Here is a 21,351-nt window from a genome sequence, read left to right as displayed (position 1 = left end):
ATAAAATATTTAAAAAAAAAAAAAATGTAAAAAGAAAACAGTGGGATTTTAAATAATTGTTTAATTTAACCCAATACATCCAAAATTCTATCAGTTCTAATAGGTACGTTCTTTTTTCATATGTCTTTGAATTCCCTTGTACATTTTACACTTAATTACCTAGCTACATTTCAAGCGCTCCACAGCCACATATGACTAGTGGGTGCTGTGTTAGACAGCATAACTCTAGTGTTTGTAAAACACTGGGTTAAACACATACAGGTCTTGAGTCTTAGGCTATCAAGAGTCCTACTCCATGTATTTTCTTCTACGTAAGACACTGCGGCATTCAGGAAGAAACATCACCTTTATTAAAAACAGCACTGTATCACCTGCTGAAATAGCAGACAAAATCCCTACCTTGATTGCTGTTCTATGCATGTATTCCTCAACACCTATTGTCTTGATTTTAGTCAATTACAATGCATTCTTAATTTGAAGAACTATCTCTTTGCATGAGTGTTCCATTCATTTTCTTGGTATGATGAATCAGGAAAATGGGCAGTAAATCAAAGAAGCTGGAAATATTTGACCTTATACATGGTGCTCAAGATGATTTACTATATGGCTGGGCTGTCCCCAGCAGGCTTCCTCAGTGCTGGCCTGGACAACTGCAACAGACTTCTGTCTGTGCATATTTGGGTGTGTTTCTGACTTGATGAAATGTGTTTCATAACTTTTGAAGTAACTTGAAAATCCAATAACAGAAATCACAACAGGCACCAAAGCAAGCAGTTATTGGTTAAGGGAAAAATACCCGGGAAACAGGCCAGTAGAGTTGTGAAATACAAAACTTGACATAAATGCATTTTAGCTGTTAAGATAGGGTATTGAAAAGTAACTAAAAGAGAAAAATTTCCAAACTAACTTGAAAATAACATAAATCTCCAGGGTTTTTTAGTAAGATTAAAATAACACAAATGTGTCCTGAAGTTGAAGAGATGCATAGTCTCATTTGCGTTTTTCCAAAATCAGTATCAAAGTGAAATAAAGTCCTAACTATAAATGATGACGATTATGGTTTCTTTTGGGGCATTTCAAAACTCCTATCAGCAACTATTTGTAAAGCACTATGATTTTACAGACACCTTAAAATTAAATGTTCTCTATAACCAAATAGTAACAACACTTACTGGAGGCTTAGCACACGTCAGACTCACTCCTAAGTGCTTAGTTTTATTGTGAACTTATTTAATACTGACAACCATTAAGATTAATGGTCTGATTAGTTAATCCCCATTTATTATATGATAACAAGGAGGCAGAGAAAGATGAAATAATTTGCCCAAGGTTACCCAGTTAATAAGAGATTTGAATCCAGACTGGGCATCAGAGCTCTTCACCACCACTTTCTACTGCCTCTCCAAAAATAACGACAGTGCTAACATCTGCAATGTTGATTATATCGTTAATTAAATTCATTTACACAAGGCATCATGAATGGTTCTGCATACAATAAAAGATGTAAAAATGTACAAAACTGTTGGTCCACTTAAGTAGCTTCTAATCTAATGGGCGTTAACATAGTTTTGATACAAAACATAATAGGTCTTATGTTGTTTAACAAAGTATTAAAGTTCAGAGAAACTTGGAAGGGCAGAGTAGGGATAGGAAGACTTACATATTCCAAAAAAATAAAACCGAACCTGTTGCTGTCGAGTCCATTCTGACTCACAGTGACCCTAAAGGACAGAGTAGAACTGCCTCATACGGTTTCCAAGGAGCAGCTGGTGGATTCGAACGACCTTTGGGTTAGCAGCTGTAGCTCTTAGCCACTGTGCCACCAAGGCTCCTGTACATTCCAACTGGACCTTAAAAACCAGACAGGGATTTTATAGGTTTCTGGAAACAAGTTAGTATTCTTTGGAATGAACAACAGGCATGGAATTGGGAGTCATAGATTTAAAATCTTATTCCGGTCTTCCTCAAGTTAATTAATCTCTTTCAGCCTTTTTCTGATATATCTCAGTTATTGTGGGTATTCAGTGAATACACAGGCATTTTAGTTAGTACTTTTTCCAGTAAGGGATTGAACCTGATTAAATTAGATCAAGCATAAAAAAAGTTTTTTAGGAGTCTTGGTGGTACAGTGGTTAAGAGCTCGAGTGCTAACCAAAAGTTTGGCAGTTCGAATCCACCAGGCACTCCTTATAAACCCTATGGGGCAGTTCTACTGTCCTAAAGGGTCGCTATGAGTTGGAATTGACTCAACGGCAATGAGCTTGGTTTTTTGGTTTTGGGGTGAATAAATTTCAGAAACTAGAAGAGCTTTAGGGACTTTAGGAATGGGAACTGGGACTATGATTGGCTCAGTCTGGGCCACCTACCCAATGACCATGGACTATGTAACTGGTCAGGCCTGAGTCTATGTCCAAGGAGGTGAGGAATGTGACTGGTAGCCCTACCAGATCATGCAGTTCCCAAATGGGCAGACTAAAGAACAAAAACTAGTTGAATCTAAAGAAAGGTATCATGAGCAAAAGTGCTAATTAATAAAAATAATAACATTAGCCAACACAAATTAGCACTGCCCATGTTCTAGGCACTATTCTAAGTACATCGCATATAATATGTAGTATAATGCTTGGAGGAAAGCCCAGGTTATGCACAGGGCACTATCTGGATGTAGTGTAGGGCAGTAGTGACAAGTAATAGGGGTGGGGTCAGATGATAGACTTGAATGTGAAGCCAAGTTATATTTTAATTTACATGAGAGCCAATGAGAGTTGATGTATAAAAGGCAACACCCCCGCAATTCTATATTAATATAATTAACCTGGATAAGGGGAGGTAAAAATGAGAGGTGGGGAATTTAATAAACCATTTCAAGTGTGAGTGAAGCAAACACTGAAGTGCAGGAGGTGGTAGTGGGAATGGAAAGGAAAACAAAAAAATCTGACGTGGATTGAAAAAGTAGAATTGTCAGCAAATGGTGGTTTAGTAGAAATGAAGATGAGATAAACAGTTGAAAATAGTTAAGAAGTTCCCTACTAAACCTGTTGTTCTCAAGTCAATTCCAACTCATAGTGACCCTACCAGACAGAGCAGAACTGCCCCATAGGGTTTCCAAGAAGCAACTGGTAGACTCAAACTCCTGACCTTTTGGTTAGCACCTGAGCTCTTTAACCACTGTGCCACCAGGGCTCCAGTTCCCTACTAGAGAGATTAAATGAAACAAGTGTCGCCCAGTGGATTCTGACTCATGGTGACACTATGTGTTACAGAGTAAAACTGCTTCATAGGGTTTTCATGGCTATAATCTTAATGGAGAGGGAGCCCTGGTGATGCAGTGCTTAAAGTGCTCAGCTGCTAACAGAATGATCAGCAGTTCGAATACACCAGCCGATCGGTAGGAGAAAGATGTGGCAGTCTGCTTCTGTAAAGATTACAGCCTTGGAAACCCTGTAGGGCAGATCTATTTTATCCTATAGGGTCGCTATGAGTCGGAATCAATTTGACAGCAATGGGAATCTTAATGGAAGCGGATTGCCAGGCCTTCTCTTCTGTGTTTAGTAGTTGAGCACAAACAGTTTGCACCACGTAGGGACGTCATGATAGTAGCTAAAATGGCAAAGTCTAGGGTGAGAACTGGCTTCAAGGGAGAATGATGACTAATTTGGCTTTGGCCATACTAAGTTGAAGTAGCAATGAATTCTCAGAAAAGAATATCAAACAAGCAATTCCAAATGTGACACCATATCTCAACAAAACTTGGGGTTGGGAAAACTCAAGCTTCTAGAGTAGATGAAACTATAAAAAGTTAACAGTATAGCAAAAGAAGAAAATGAATATATGATAGACTGACACTCAACTCCTAATGCAACGTATGTGTTTAGCCAACAGGTTTATAAAATTTTAAAAATTTAAATTTATTAGGATTTATTAGTAACACAATTACACAGAATAAAGTTCAGGAATTCATCAATGATGATCACCAATATGTGCTTCTTTGTGGCTTTTGAAACCATATTTCTTATGATTCAAATTTATTCATAATGTAGTTGAATTTCATACACAGCTTCACAATGTAGATATTACAGGTCGTCCATCAGTAAAATTAATGAAAAACATCATTCATAAAAGGCACATAAAGAATTTAAACACATTTAAGGAATTCTGACAACTTTGAATTTCTTTACATTACAGAAAAGAAAAAGACCAATCCCCCAAATGAAACAGATACAACGGTAGTTTACGGCTACCCCCTCCCACACATATATACATACTTCAACAAATACAAAATGACAACACATAATTAAACTTCTAAACTACTTACCAGCAAAGCTTACTAAAAGACTAACTTTTTCAAAATGAGTTAAAAAAAGGGTGGGGTAGGAAATGCTAATTTTGCCAAAACAAGGTCACAGAGACACCACGAATAATCAAAAGAAAAATGATTCTAACGAAGTTCAATATTTAGCTAATATGTAACACTTATTTGAGCATACATATAATCACTGACTTTATTAAATACTATTACTTATTTTCTAAGTGTAATTGCCCATTTCATTCCTCAGAAATAATAGCACATTTTCAAAAGAAATAATATAGACCCAAGCACGTGGAGGAAATTTGTCATTCATATAAGGGAAAAAAGTAATTTCAGCATAGTGTGATAATCAAATTTGAAACTAGTTACATATGTGAATCTAAAGCTTGCATTATATCAGCAGTAGGTTATTCAAAAATCTTTCTTGCTATCTTCCAAACAAGAAACTATTGTGTATGCTAGGTACAAGGGATTTCCCAAAGGAAATACACAAATGAATGTCTCAAAATTCATTATGCTGACATTTTTTTGGCCCAAAAAAACCTCTCAACAGCCACCTAAACTTAGTTTTAAATAAAAATGTAGTTATTGAAAGAGTATAAAAATTAATCTGGGCATCACCTTTAAGGCAATGCATGGATATCATCCAAATATTAAAATTCAAAGTGAAAACAAACCAACTCAATAAAAATTAAGAGTATATAATAAGTTTAATACAGTGTATCCTCAAAAATCTGAACTTTTAGTTTTCCAAACCAAATCTAATGTAGAACTAAAGCAGCATGCACTCTTAAAATAAAAAGAAATTTAAAACATATACGGTGTTTAAATAATTGATCCAAAGGCAGGTACAGTCATCCTCTTGGAACATCTCAATAAAATACATTAAATGTAAAGAACAAATCATGTTATTAAAATAGTCTATGCAATGTTTGTACAAATAACATTTTTATGACTACAAGTATACATATAATCAAGATAAAGTCTGCAATGTTTCCTAATATTAATTACTGTACTTAAAAATTTACAGGACATGAACATAAATAAAGCTGCTTAAAACTGGCAAACATAGTAATATTCTGTCATTCAGTACAAGGTACTTTGTATCTGTTATTTCCAAAGTCATTCACACTAGAATCTTAAGTTGCCATTATTAAAACCTAAAAGTAATGTGAAAAACTAAACTTATAAATACATGTATACATACATTTGCATATTTACACTTAGGCAGAAATCATCAATACACTAGAGCCCAGCTTTAACACTGTCCTTCAGTTTCACACTGCAGGACCTTCTTTCACATTTAAGAAAGGTCCTTCTGTTAGTTACCATAAAAAAAAAAAAAAGAAAAAAAGGAACAACTTTGGTCAGGTGCCAGAGGCATTTGCTGTATACTACATTCTGTGTTGCTGCAAGACTCTAGTCTAGAGAGATCCACATGTAAGTACTCATTTGGTTTGAAAAATACATTTTACCATTGACTGCAAAACTTAGAAGAGGCCACAATCTTTCAGATTATTTTTTATGATGACATCTGTTACGGCATCAAAAACAAACTGCACATTCTTAGTATCTGTGGCACATGTGAAGTGGGTGTATATTTCCTTTGTGTCCTTTCTTTTATTGAGGTCTTCAAACTGACATTGAATATATGCAGCTGCCTCTTCATATGTGTTTGATCCTGAGATAGGAAAAGGAAAAGAAACATAACGTGAAGTTGAAGTGAGTATACTGCTAAGCAAATATGGACCTTAAAATATTAAAGTGAGTTTTATAAATGGAAAATATGCGGACTCTGTATTTGCATTTTCCCTTCCAGAACTAAAGAAATTGTTTCTTCTAAATGAAAAACATCTAATGTTAATTACCCTTTTATGACTGTAAGTTACCCTAAAATAAAAAAGAATCTCCTTTTACACGGCATTCAACATTCTCCATAATTTTTGTTCCTGCCTAATTCTCCTTATGTCAGGTCCCTTATGTTTCCCTTATCCCCTACTTCCACATCCCAACACTGAACTAACTACCCACAGCTCCTGCAGTGGCATGCTATTTCAGTTCTAGCCCAGTACCTATTCAATAAATGCTGGCTGAAAGCTAACCAGTATTTTTTATTCTCTTTCCTATAAACACATTAGCATTTCATGTTCATTCTTCTTTACTCAAAAATTGTACAACGATCCACAATGCAGCTTAGTACTACAAGGTTAAATAAATGAATGGCACACTCCTGGCCATCGTTACTCATTAAAGGCCTTCTCTGAGTACGAACACTCCAGAAATGGTTTGGCAGTATCCAAAGCTAGTCACATGCATACTCTGTGACTGAGCAATTCAATTTCTAGGTGTACACCTGATAGAACTGTGTGTGTATGTTCACCAGAAGACATATACAAGGATGCTAAGAGCAGCACTACTTCCACTTTAGGAAATGACCTAAATGCTCATCAGTTGTAGACTGGCTAATAAACGGTAGTATACTCATACAATGAGCTGCCATATAGTAATGAGAAATAAGAATGCAAGTATGACTGCTATACACAATGACATGGATGAATTTTATACACATACTATTGCACAAAAGAAGCTGGACACAAAAAGTACATAGATGCATAATTAAATTTATATAAAGTTTAAAAACACTCAAAAATAATTCATGAGGACAAAGGTCAAGATAATGTTTACCCTTGTGTGGGGGTGGTTTGATCAGCTAACTGGGAGGGAGAATGATGGGATTTAGGAGATCCTGGAAATGTTTTATTTCTCTTCTTTTTTTTTTTTTTTGCATTACGCTTTTTGTGTGTATGCGTGTGAAAAAATACACAACCAAATATATACGCCAATTCAACAATTTCTACATGTACAATTCAGTGACAATGCTTACATTCTTCAAGTGAAATGCTCTATTTCTTGACCTCAGTGGTGAATATACTGTACATACGCACTTTTAAAAAATTCACTGAACTTCACACTCATGCTGAAAACTTTTCTATATATGTGTTATACTTAAATGTTCATTTAAAAAAAATATTTACTTTAGCAGTAATAATCCGAAATCATTTGCCTCCCTTTTAAGGTCCTTCTACTCTTGTAATGGAGTCCCTGGGTGGTACAAATGGTTAACGCACTCAGCTGTGAACTGAAAGGTTGGCGGTGTGAGTCCACTCAGAAGCACCTTGGAAAAAAAGTCCTGGCAACCTAACTCCAAAAAGTCAGTCGTTGAAAATCCTATGAAGCACAGTTCCACTCTGACACACGAGGTCACTATGAGTCAGAATGAACTCCACTGCAACTGGTTAAACTGGTTTTCCTTGTAATGCTGTTCTTAAGTCCTCTATTGCACATCTGAGGCTTGCTTTATGTCATAAGCACCAACATACACACTGTCACCTTATGTTGCTGCAGTGATTCTCTCCACTGTACTTAACCAGCTGACGTATCTGCCTGCCTTCACATTGGTTCAAAACTGCACTACAGAGAAGTTTTCCTAATTTACCAAATCCAGATGGGTTCACTATCTCTTAACAATGTTTTCTTCCACCTATATACTATAGAGATCCTCTATTTCAGTTTCTGTTGTATAGCTTTACAGAATCTCAAATTCTTTTTAGTGTTAAGTCTTCTAAACTAGAATGTGAGTCTTAAAGAATAAACCCCAATTCCTACAGACCCCCAACCCCTTTTATATCGTATATAACGCCTTGTACAATGCAGTATGACAAACACCCACAGGAATGTTTTCTTTAAACTGCTATGACAGCATAAATTACGGAACTCACTATATTAGAGAGAAAAAATAAACAAAACTATGGTCTTCAAATAATTATCACTTTCAAGTTGCTAGAAACAACATATACCTTTGTAAATCAAAATTTATATTATTAACTCATAATAAGGTTTATGCTCTGAAATTCAAAAGCAATAAACAGTGTCTTGTTGGCCTGCAGAAGTTAATGCAACCTATAAATCAAAAACATGTCTGGGGAAATAGTTGACAGGGAGTGCATAAAACTCCATTCTCTGTGTACATTCTAGGCAGCTAGCTAGATTACTGTATCCCAAGAGCTACAAGATCCATGAATGAACTAATGAACACATTCCTTAATCTGATTTTAAGTCCTAAGAAAAGAATGACAGGGGTGGGAGGAAGAAGAAAATGCGATATTTTCTAACATGTGATGGAATTGTCATGAATAATGGTAAGTATAGACTATAACCAGGTCTGAAGAATGGTTGGTGATATAATTAAAAGGTAGAGAGATATTATTTGAGAAAAAAACAAAAACAAAAACCACTAACATGAGTTCAGTTTGAGTTTCAGGTGTTAGAAAAACATCCCTATGTCCAACAAGCAGCTGGAAATGCAAGCCTGAAGATCTAGAGGGAAATCAAGGTTGAGAACAGAATTTAACAGTGAGCAATAGGATTATGAAAGGATAGAGTGCTAAGAGATTACAGGACTGAAGACAGAACCTGGGGAAATGCCAACACATAGATAAAAAGAAGAGGAGGAAATAGGAACAGACAGAAAGGTAGAAGATAAACCAAGCGAGCAGTATGGAGACTACAAAGTATTTATAGGAAGCAACAGCCATCAGAAATGAAAGTTAAGGTTGAAACAAGAGGCATCTGACCAATACTCAGGGCATACAATGGAGATTTTAAATTATAATCTTAACAGTGGAGATGTGAAAGACTTATGTACCCACCTTTTTGTGCAAAGATTCTGAGATCAGAGATTCTGACAACGTAAGTAAAAATTCCTGATCACACTATATACCTAGCAGGTTAAGAGCTAACAAGTATATTCTTAGTTGCTCTGAAATCTCTGTAGATGTATATTTACAGATTAATTTGGGGACTCTAGTAATATTAATTAGTACAAAATGGCTACTTCATAATAGGAAAGAATAAAAATAATCTAAGAGATAGCCTCAAATAAGCACTAAACTGAGACACTTCGTCCTTGGATAACTTCAATCTTGGAAGACAACTACAGTTATAATAGAACTATAAGCAAATTAGGAATTTTATTCCTAATAAGCATTAAAAATGTTTCTGAATAATAAGATATTATGACTTTCAAAAAGAACAAAAATTTTAAAATAAGCAACTATATGAAATTATTTTCAATTGAAGTATAACTTTGTAATTTACAAAAAGTGCTACAATAATAAGTGTTGTGATTATAAGCTCCCCCTCTTTGGCTCCAGTGAGAATTTAATTAAAGGCAGCTTAGTTGTTAATGGCCTGAGCATCAAAGTCCAAAAGGCCTGGATCTAGATTTAGGCTCTGTCACTTCAGTAGGCCTCAATGTTCTCATCTATAAGAGTGGAGATATAACAGCACTTATATCGGGGGTTGTTGTACAATTTACTCAATAGAGGAACTGACTACAATTTTGTTTAAAATGAAATTCTTGAGACTTTTTTTTTTAATAAATAGGAACCATGGTGTGAAGAAAAGCAACGTGTATCTATCCATTAGCTAAACTTAAAAAAAACCTTTATAATATTTAGAGATCATATAAACCAGTGGCAATCAAACTTTTTTTAGGCACAAAGTTCTCTTTGTTGAAATCAAATCATATTCAGTGCCCAATATATAAAACAGATGAAAGCTGAGTTACTCTGCTTTAATGAGAGAACAAACTGTAAAGGGGGAAGGGTTTGAAACAGAAGTCGTCTGTTTCCATACCCACCTTCTGCAGCAGCCCAGAAGGTACTCCAAGGAACTAAACTAAAACCAGTGTTTTACAGATGGGGTACTGAGACCTAGGTAAATTAACAGCTGGTTAAGATCAAAGAGCTAATTACGGAAAAGGCAGGACTGTACTTCAGCTCTCCTTTTCCACAATAGTATCACTAGCAGTCTCATTACCAAAGTATGAATTTCTTATGAAACCTTCCCTGACTCTCCTGAGGAGTTAGCTGCTTCACTACTTCCTTCTTCATTTTTGTCCTTACAGTAGTGTTCATGTTCCTTTTAAGGAGCATGTTGCATTGCTATTGCTTATTTATTTATCTGTTTTTTAGAAAGTCTGTCTCTTAGATTAGGCAGTGAATAGACGCCATGTCTCATTTATTTTGCATTACACAATTCCTGACATGACATGTGTTAACTGAATGAACAAACTAATATTTTAAATATACAAAGACTTGGAGTCATCGCTGAAAATTATCTAACACCTTTTTCAAAAAATGAGTATTTTTTTAAACAATTTCATTCACAACTCTAGGAACTATTTGTAAAAACCTTTTATAATTTGCTTGAATGCAGTTTGATAAATAATTTCTCTTAAAGGTAAGAATTACTAAGGCAAGATATTGAAATCAAAGAATAAAATCTTGACTTAAGGGCATTTTCATTTAGAAATATATGATTTTACAAATTTTCTACAGGATGTAAAATACCTGCATATTCTGGATAGCATATAGTAAGAGGACTCTTTTTGATTTTTTCTTCAAAGAGGTCCTTCTTGTTTAGAAAAAGTATAATGGACGTATCTGTAAACCATTTGTTGTTACATATGCTGTCAAACAACTTCATGCTTTCATGCATTCGATTCTGTAACAGAAAAGAATACAACCAGTTTGTCATTAATAACAAGGATTGTGAGAAATACTACGTTCAAAAAGTCACAAGTGTCCTAATGAAATGGAGTTTAGTAAGTTGAAAAATAAGTAACATACCACAAAAATAAATTTCTGCCATTTCAAACTAAGCATATTTTGCTTTTAGTGGAGATGAGTGTCTAATCATCACTCATCCCTTTTAGCACTCAACCAGTACTTGCTGGGTGTCTACAATGCTTCATGTGCAGTGCCTAGGACATCCTGCTTCAGGGACTTACAATCTAGGATGACCGGTGTGAACATCTGAAAAGTTGTATGATTATTATGGAGTTTATCTAAGTTTCAATTAAAATATAAGTAGAGAATATTAAAAGAGTAATAGAACAAGTTGGACTCCAATTAGCCCCAACACCCTCAACATAATGGTATGTTAGGAAAGGCGATTTCCAATTCCTGTTTCCTGCTCTTCAAGTATCTGTGGTTTCTGAGAGAGCACTGCTATATTTTACAGTGACAAAATGAGGGAAATGAATGATGGTGTTGACCTGAATTTCCTGCCGTATAGCTGCATATTACTGATTTAAAAAAATATTAAACTGACACTTCTCCTTTTTTCCAATTTGTATTACAATTAATTTAAAATGACAAAGTTTTAAATTACTACTTAAAAATATTTCCTTCTGATTTATGGTACATTTAAACACATCTGAAAATGACATGGCAGTAGCAAAGCATAACATATATCAGAGATGACTGAGTTGACAGAGATAACAAGAAAAGTGAGCCCTGGACAACTATGGAAATTTCTTTTCATTCAATATGTAAATACCAGTTATAGGAAAGGCAAAATTGTGCATATAGGGCTGGGGTGAGACCAGTTCTCAAGCTTTTCCTTTTTCTCAGGATCTGTCTGTGCTTCTTCAGTCTATTTCCCTTTTAGTATCCAAACAGAAAAGTTAGAGGCAAGAGCCTGAACTTTCAAATAATGCAGGCCTTAACAGGAATTTCTCAAGAATTTTTCTCAGAAAAATTCTTCTCAAAAAAGCAATGTCTCCATTTCTTTTTATTTCATGCTCAATCCTTAAAAGTGGTTCAACTTGCCATTTCTTCGTCTTCAGCTAGAACCAGGTCATAGTCACTAAGTGCTACACAGAAGATAATCGCAGTAACTCCTTCAAAGCAATGAATCCACTTCTTCCGCTCAGATCTCTGTCCTCCCACATCAAACATTCTGTAAGAGGAAAAATAATGAGTTGACATCACATTAAATGTGTTCAAAAGCTCTAAGGAGTTCTGTAATGTCAACAAAATAGCTCCAAAGAGCTGGGTAGGATGGGAAGAAAGGAGAAGAGGGAGAAAAACAACGTCACAAATTGGTTTCAAAATGAGGGGAAAAAAAAAGCCTTTTTTTTTTTTTAATTTTTGTTGAGAGGGACTAGAACATAAAAACAAGTACAAACGAATGGACTGCAAACTATGTGTAAACACTGAGAAGTCACATGAAGCAACTAGGGAATGCAGAGATAATACAGTGTATCCAATTTGCCAAAGTCAAGGAACATTCGTGGCAGAGGACACGGTCCCTCTTTCCATTACAAAATGTTATTTTGTCTCAGAGGCAACGAGCGGGATTTTGAAATAAGGGAGAAGCCCCTTCAGGTAAGGAAATGCAGGGCAAGCAAGTCAAATTCAGATAGAGGCCAAAAAGGACTGCCTAAATTAAAAACTAAAGCTATGTATGGTATAGAGAAAAAGAGAGTTGAAATATGAAATGGGTGGCTCTATTGAAAGCCCTGAAATTTAGAGCGAAAAACTCTTATTTTTAGACAATTTACGATATGGGACCATTGTAGCTTAATGAACAGGGTAGTAACACAATCAAGATAGTACGAAGAGAGCTTATAAAGTTAAGCAAAAGTTGAAATTTGTTTAGATTACATTATATAACCTAGAAATAACCAGCTATATAACTGAAACACTAGGCAAACTGGTACATTTTTGAAGGCTCCATTTAACTAGACAGTGCACTAATTAAAATAGTCCCTGTTTAATTCTTAGGCAAAAAGAATTTTCCCTACAGAACAGTTTGGCCTATAGACCAAATCTGAGTACACCAACTAGTATTGTTACTTTTTGGCTTGGCTACTAAATTGTTCATTAAGTTTTAAGTATGCTATATAACAAAATGATTCTACCACACAATAAATAAAAATGGGTAAGATTCAAAAAAGGACAGCTGGTAAAATAAAGATCAAACAAGGACACAAGAAAAAAGTAAATTAAAATGATTATTCATTTGTTCTATAGTTTATAACCACAATTTGAAAATAACTTTAACTAAAAGATAATATATTTTAGATAACTTTTCTGCTCAAATGTCACACATTACCCAAACCACTTAATATAAAATAACAACCCATCCCCCATTTTCTCTGTCCTGCTTTTTCTCCATAGCACTTATTATCAACTGATATATTAAATATTTGTTTATTTCATCTCCTTTCTCCCACTCCATCCCCACTCCAAGAATGTAAAGACAAGGACTTTGTCTCTTTTGTTCACTTTATGAGTCCCTGGGTAGGGCAGATGGTTCAGTGCTTGACTACTAACAGAACCTATGCAGAGGTACCTTGGGAGAAGAATCTGGTGATCTGCTCCCAAAAGGACCCAGCCTTCAAAACCCTGTGAGACACAGTTGTACTCTCTACACATGCGATCACCATGAGCTGAAACTGACTCAATGGCAACTGGTTTTGTTTTGTTTTTGTTTACTTTATATCCCCAACACTAGACACACAGTAAGTACTTCATAAATCATTAATGACTGAATGAATAAAACATGCCTACAGAATATTTCAATGTACTTTCAAGCAAAACAGATTACCTTTGCTATGCTGAAAACCACTATCTACCAGTTATATTATTAAATTTAAGAGAACTTTAGCTTAATAATCAATGTAATTCAACTATGGAGGAAATGTCTTAAATTTATTTAATTTATGAACTAAAATGTATGAGGGTTATTCATATACCACTCATAAACAAAGAACCTCGTCTAACCCAGTGTTCTCAAACTTTAGTGTGCATCAGAAACCATCAGGTGGGTGATGCTGATGTAGCTGGTCTAATCCATAAACTAAGGAGCAAAATGAGAATGGGTCTTACAATGATTATACTTAGAATTTAGAGAGACCTAGATGAAGAAAATAACTAGAACACTAATTTTACTATTGCTTTTATCTTCCCTGAAAAGCTAAATAAAAAAGCACACAGCATTAGTCATTGTTTCACACACACGTTAGAAATATCTTATTTTACATATACTCTTTAAATCCAGAACCTATATTAAAAAAAAAAAAAAGAGAAACCAAAAAAAAAAAAAAATAGCATGCTCTCCTTCATATCAAATGATAGCACTCTTGGCTAGCAGCAAATATGGAGTGCATCTGAATTTCCTTAGGATTATTTTGGTGTGGGAAGGAAGATACTAGAGATCCTATGATGTGCTGATTTATCCTTAGACTGTCATCTATCTAACACCATTTGTGACCAATACTGACTGGTACAAAGTTAACTGACCATATATGGGAACCAAAAACTATAAAATTGGGATTGTATCCCAACATATTATACATGTATACTCCTTTAGAAAATATACATCTCTCACAATATGATGATTTTTTAATTATACATGGAAAGAAGGATTGCATTAACTCTATAATCAGCCAAATATCACCAACAGTAAAATAAAACTGTTGGTTCTTATGTTAAAGCAAAAAAATGCCTAGTCACAGAGACAACAATATCCACTCTTAAATTATAACTGTCCTATTGCCTCAGTTTGAATTTGTTAGTACCAATCATACAAAAAAAGTAAGCAAAACTTACATCAGCAGTTAAAAATCATACACAGAATTAACACACAAAACATACAGACAGAACTGCAGAATACTGAACACACTTGGCTTCCCAGTAGAATTATTCTAAGTATATTTATGCCCTCATTCATCAGAGGCTCATTTAATATATAAACAGAACAAAGCTGGAACCATAAATTAAAATAATAGTAATTTAACAGAATTCAAATTCCAAATAAGACAAAGTTTATCTGAAGTTCATACAAACCTACGTTTATCTTTAAGTCAGCAAGAGAAAACAGTAACTAAATACATCATATGAAATTCTACCTCACTCAAGGAGAACAAAGGGAACAATACAAATGGACTTCCTGGAAGAATCCTGGTGAGAGACAATTTTACTGACGTACTGGGGTACTTGCTTGATGCTGAAATGATAACTTTGAGAAATCTAGGCTGGAAGTGAAAAGTATGGTCTAGAAGAAAATGTTTAAGAGTGAACTTAGCCAAGATTAAAAGTGAATTTTACATAGATTGCCTTAAGTATCACATAATTGACTTAACATTTACGATCGCCATTTCCCGCCATTTATAGAGCTCTCATCTTTATGAAGTTTCCTTTATAGTCAATATCTCATTATAGCTTTAAAACTCTGGCAAAGGGCAAAACTGTAATACTCACTGTGTTAACAATCTTAACCAGGTTTGCCAACTTACTTCAACAGTGGAACCTATGTCTCAAATCCCTACCTCCTAACCTCAATTTGATGCATTTCTCCTCAGAATACACTGGCTAAAATAAGACATTATTTGAACATAATGATAATTTAAGTTTGCTTTAGGACAAGGTCTTTAATAAAGGTAAACAAACAAGTAAAAACTCAGAATCTAAGGTGCACTGGGTAAAACAAAACAAAACAAACCAAAAACTAAGAATGTTAAAGCCTGACTCTAACACTGAACTTTTTAATAATTATAATCATTCCACAGTTTTATGATATGACAATAATCCCCAGATCAGGCACCTCCTGTTACTTAAAATCACGGTCCTGAGTTTGGTCATTTGGTATTTTAGAAGGAGAAAGCACATTAAAAGCTGAATGATTTTAATAAGAGATAATCATAGCAGTAAAATACAACTGCTTGAAAAAGAAATGAACACAGAAAAAAAATCTAAAGCAGGTACAAAGTTGTACCATGTATTAAAGCACAAAGTTACATGGTCAAATAAACTAATTATGACCCGTATCTCCACTTAAAACAGCAGGAAAATGTTCTTATTTATTTATTTGCAGGTGTTTGGGGAGGGAGAAGTGGCCATGAAAATATCTGAAACTAAATTTTAGCTCTCTGGAAAATTTAAGTACATGAATCACTTGAATGTGCAAAAAATTAGTCACAAGTGATTGTAACAAATGTATTATACTTAAAATACCTAAGGAAGGAATCATAGGTATATTGTTGTTGTTAGGTGCTGTCGAGTCGGTTCCAACTCATAGTGACTCTATGTACCAACAGAACCAAACGCTGCCGGTCCTGCACCATCCTCACGATTGTTGTTATGTCTGAGCCCATTGTTACAGCCACTGTGTCAATCCATCTCATCGTAGGTCTTCCTCTTTTTCACTGACTCTCTACTTTTCCAAGCATGATGTCTTTCTCCAGGGACTGGTCCCTCCTGATAACTGCCCAAAGTAAGGGCAGGATTAGTCAGTTATGTTAATGAGCACGACTCAATCTACAAGATTAGGTGTGTTTTAAGCCAATCTCTTTTGAGATATAAAAGAGAAGTGAGTGGAGAGACAAGGGGACCTCATACCACCAAGAAACAAGAGCCAGGAGAATAGTGCATCCTTTGGACCTGGGATCCCTGCACTGAGAAGCTACTTGACTAGGGAAGATTAATGACAAGGACTTTCTGCCAGAGCCAACAGATAAAGCCTTCCCCTGGAGCTGGCACCCTGAATTCAGACTTCTAGCCTCCCAGACTGTGAAAGAATAAATTTCTGTTTGTTAAAGTCATCTACTTGTGATATTTCTGTTATAGCGGCACTAGATGAGTAAGATAGCGTTCTTCCCTCGAGCTGCCCTTTGAAACCTGTTCAGCTCTTTTCCGTCATCATTTCTTCTGCTGGCTTCAGCTACTCTATGTTCAAGAGCAAGTTTCAGAGTCTCTTCTGATATCCATTTTGGTCTTTTCTTTCTCTCCTGTCTTTTTAATGACCTTTTGGTTTCTTCACTGATCATGTCCTTTATGTTATCCCACAACTCGTCTGGTCTTCGGTCATTACTGTTCAATGCGTCAAATCTATTCTTGAGCTGGTCTCTTTAAGTTCAGGTGGGATACACTCAAGATCTTGTGGACTTGTTCTAATTTTCTTCAGCTTCATCTTGAACTTGCATATGAGCGATTGATGGTCTGTTCCACAGTTAGCCCCTGGCATTGTTCTGACTGATGATATTGAGCTTCTCCATTCTCTCTTTCCGCAAATGTAGTCAATTTGCTTTCTGTGTATTCCATCTGGTGAGGTTCATACATGTAGTAGCCATTTATGCTACTGAAGAAAGGTTTTGGCAATGAATAAGTCATCAGTCTTGCAAAATTGTATCATTCGATCTTCGGTATCGTTTCTATCACCAAGGCCATATTTTCTAACTACTGATGGTTCTTATCAGAGGTACAGCTGCATATATTTAAACATGTTTCTCACAACTTGGAATAGGAAGCTTCTCTGTGAGGTGACTTCATGATTACTTGTTTTTTATGTTCCATTAAGAATCTTTTTTTAAAGAGGCTGTCAGAAATTGTTTTTTTATCATTACAGTTTGAAAGCATTAGCATTCACTGAGGAAGAGTCTAATCCATAGTGCGTATTAATGCCTCATGTAAAATGATTATCTTAAATCAGAACAGTTTTATTCAAAGTAACAGAGGAAAGATAAAGTAATTCCAATAGCAATATGGGATACTCTATTTGCAGACCAAATACAGATAAAATTTTGATAAACTTAGAATGGATTAACAGTTTGCTGTTGTGTGACTATTTTCATAAACACACACACATACACATATATTTTATTATTTTATTCTATCTTTTTGGTGTTTGTGGGGATGGAGTTGTAGGTTAAAAGCTCAAGGTCTTTTCACAGTCTTGTGAAATTTGAAATTCTATAATCAAAAACTTCAACTAGATATAATCTGAAAAAATAGAGAAAACAAATGATTTATCTAATTCCTTATAGTATTAAAAAATTACAACAGATAAACATGGAATATAAAAATAAGGAAAGTTTTTACAAAATATAAAACATCATAAATGTCTTTTCTAATCCAATTTTCTGCAGTGACAACTGGAGTTTTGTCAGTCTGAGTCAACGTTATAAATCTCTGCAAGGAGAAGGTGGTTTATCTGAATCACTCACAAGCTTGTAGATGTAATCTTTCTAAAAATCAACCTCAACCTTGTTGGGTTAAAAAAAAAAATCTCCAAGGATATTAGTAAATATGTATTTGGTGTAGGGAATAATGTGAATTTTAATACAGTCTGAATGATGTGACCCTATCATGGTTATATAAATTAGGCACTGCCCCTCGGTGGGCTTTTTGTTTTGTGTCCTTTCTGCTGGGCAGACAACTGGCACCTAGGAAATGCTACATTTCAAGTGAATTTGAATTAAGGGAAGCTAGCAGTTTTTAAAAAGCAACTTCTACCAGCCCTTTTATTTAGCTTCAGTATTCTTAAACAAATAATAGTGTTGAAGAAAAAAAAGGAAGTATCTGTAAAAAAAAATTTTTTTAATCAGTATTTTTTAAGATCAAGTAACACTACAGTGGTCTGGGATTTCTATGAAAACAAAGAAGTTTTGTTTCAGTAGAATACCTCCTGATGTTAAATTACCCTACTCATGTATATATCCTTACATGGGGTATATACCCTCTTTTTCCATAATTTCACTATTATTATTTTAACCAGAATAAGGGAAGAGAGATGATGAAGAACAATGTATGCTTAGTGGAATTAGTAAATGGCTCTTTTTGTGAAGAAAATCATGGTGCCTGAAATCAGGTAGCAGAACAAAATCATGGTGCCTGAAATCAGGTAGCAGAAGACTTGCTAAGGGAAAACAGATTGAATAAACTAACTGACCAGGAGGGCTATATAAATACATTTTGCATTTAAGTCTAGCAATTTTTCTCATATCTTGAAAATTTTTAATTATTGAAAAAAGGAAGGCAGTTCTACATGCATTTAACTGAGCTTCCCAGAGCCTGGTTCATTATAAAATGAGGGAACTGGACAAAATGAACTCTAAGGTGCCTCCCATTTGTAAAGGCTACGATTCATTATTTTTGCTCAGACTCCAGTAGGTCAATATTCCATACACTTTAAGTTAAACAAACATTTCTCGTCATGAAATAGTGCAAACATCAGCTTACTATGAATAAACATAGGACATTAAAAAGGTGTCCCTCTTTTTAATATGTCCATGAATAAGAATATACTCTATCAGTAAAACTGTATCTCTTTTTACCTAAAAACAAATGACAACAGTTTTCCAAAAATACATTAGAGTAGTATTTTCTGTTTAGAAATAAAAGCCAAAAACTTTTTTTTTTAAATCACCATGAAAAATACAAGAAAAAGGAACTTGCCTGTCTATTTTTTCTTAAATAAAAATTTAAGTATTCTACTTAAGAATGCTTCTTTTTGCCCTCTAAAATAATTTAAGCTTTCATTATTATACCTCTGTTTCTAAAGCAATGTGTTTTCTACCTAAATGTATAAATCATATATTTTGAAGCTACTCACTTAAAATGAAGATCTTTGAAAGTAAAATGGGTTTCAACAATCCCTGTTGTTTTCACTCTAGTTCGGAGAACATCTTGCTGAGTTGGGATATAATTTGGTTGTGCTATTCTGTCCAAGTCATTCAAATAGCTGCAAAAATAAACAGCAACAACAAAAGCATGCTAATAGTTAATATGGCCAATAAAGATCACCTAAAACCAGTAAAATACATTTTGATGCCTGCAATATTCTGAATTACTGAAGTTTTAAAATTTCTGTAAAATGATGCAATACAACCAATTTAATCTTACATCTTATAATACTCCCAGACACAAAACTCTATTAGTATTTTTTGTTTTCTGCTTTGTTTCTTAGAGATAGTGAATAGTAATTTTCCTTTTATAATAATTAAAAAAAAAAAAAATCCAAACTAATCGCACACCATTTTCTGTATTTAAAAGTGTCAAGAATTTGGTTCTTAAAATTTATTATTATACTGTGCTCTTTTGATGTAGCTCTGTGTTTATGCTCCAAAAATTCCTCTTTTGAGTGAGGAACAAAAAGTGTTTTAATTTTTGAGCATGTAGTGAGAACCTCAGGCCAAAGGCTGAATTAGATGGTGTTTCTTTTCAACTAGACTTATGTTAAATACAGGGAAACACTACACATGCTCAGTTACTCTGTATTTTACTTCTCACTGAATTTAGTCATTTATTCAACACTCTCTGCCAATGATGCCAAATACTGTGTAATATAAAAAATATAGTGGTATCATACCATGCAATATTAGAGAGTAAGTTATTTTGTGTCAAAATGTAGGATAGAGTCAATAGTTTCACAGCAAGGCCAAGTATGGAGAGATTAGTGTGGGTCTGAGTGGTTAAAGAAGGATGTGTGGATAGTCAGGGGTGTAAATAACAACCTAAAGTATGGGATGAAGACAGAAAAGGGGCTAACATTCCAATCAAAAGAAGCAGTAAAATAGTACAGAGGCAGGGAGAGCTGAGTCTTGTTTCTCAGAGAATAAGGCAACCAACTGGCTATGTACAACCTTAACTGAGAAGTCTGGAATTAATCCTAAGGTCAGTTGGATATGAGGAGCTCACTGCAGTGTTTTGTAATACTAGAGTAGCATGGTGAATGATAATTTAGAAAATAAATCTAGGTACAGAGAGACACAAAGTACTGCAACTTTAAATTAGTGTTATCCTCTGAAACTGTCTTAGCCATATCAGCATTTAGAAGAGAGTCCTGCAAACAAAAGGAGCTTAATAAATATTTCATTTGTTGGGATTGGAGTTGAAAAACTACCCAAACATTGAATTACTTAACAACAAACACTGTACACAGTGAATTAGCAGCAAGGAACATTTTAAACAGTTACGTGGTGTCAAAATAGAATACATAGCTGATAATCTGTGCTACTTTTTATTGTATTTACTACTGCATTTAAAGCATCTGTTTTTGAACTTCTTGCACTCGCAATAGTAGACCAGAACTTTATCTGCTTTTAATTTCACATATATAACTTTATACTTCACTGTAAGAAAATGTGATTTAATAAACAAACAAAAAATAGGACATGGCAAGCTTTTATTACTTGTCTCTTTAAAATAGCAAGCTACTCTTGTTTAAAATGTGTTAATTACTCATAGATACACTTTTTTGCTTAAAACTTGTATAGTTCTAAATTGTTGTTGCTGGGTGCCGTTAAGTCGACTCCAACTCATACAACCCAATATGACAGAGTAGAACTGCCCCATAGGGGTTTCCCAGGCTGTAATCTTTATGGCAGCAGATCACCAGGTTTTTTCTCCCAT

The 21,351-nt window shown here is 34.6% G+C and overlaps 1 protein-coding gene across 1 annotated transcript in view; it reads right to left on the bottom strand.

Annotated features, from left to right (window-relative positions):
• Positions 1-3,882: 3,882 nt before the first annotated feature.
• Positions 3,883-21,351, bottom strand: part of GNAI1 (G protein subunit alpha i1) — a 79,134-nt gene continuing 61,665 nt past the window's right edge. The window contains exons 5-8 of the mRNA XM_004381464.2: positions 19,553-19,681; positions 11,986-12,115; positions 10,723-10,876; positions 3,883-5,990 (exon numbers count right to left, since the gene is read on the bottom strand). Coding sequence (XP_004381521.1) covers positions 5,800-5,990; positions 10,723-10,876; positions 11,986-12,115; positions 19,553-19,681 — 604 coding nt within the window. The 3' untranslated portion in view covers positions 3,883-5,799. The remainder of the gene's footprint in view (positions 5,991-10,722; positions 10,877-11,985; positions 12,116-19,552; positions 19,682-21,351) is intronic.

This window comes from Trichechus manatus, unplaced genomic scaffold (genome assembly GCF_000243295.1).
Source record: "Trichechus manatus latirostris isolate Lorelei unplaced genomic scaffold, TriManLat1.0 scaffold00085, whole genome shotgun sequence".
In the NCBI taxonomy this organism is placed as follows: domain Eukaryota; kingdom Metazoa; phylum Chordata; class Mammalia; order Sirenia; family Trichechidae; genus Trichechus; species Trichechus manatus.
This window is presented reverse-complemented; position numbering and strand designations above follow the sequence as displayed.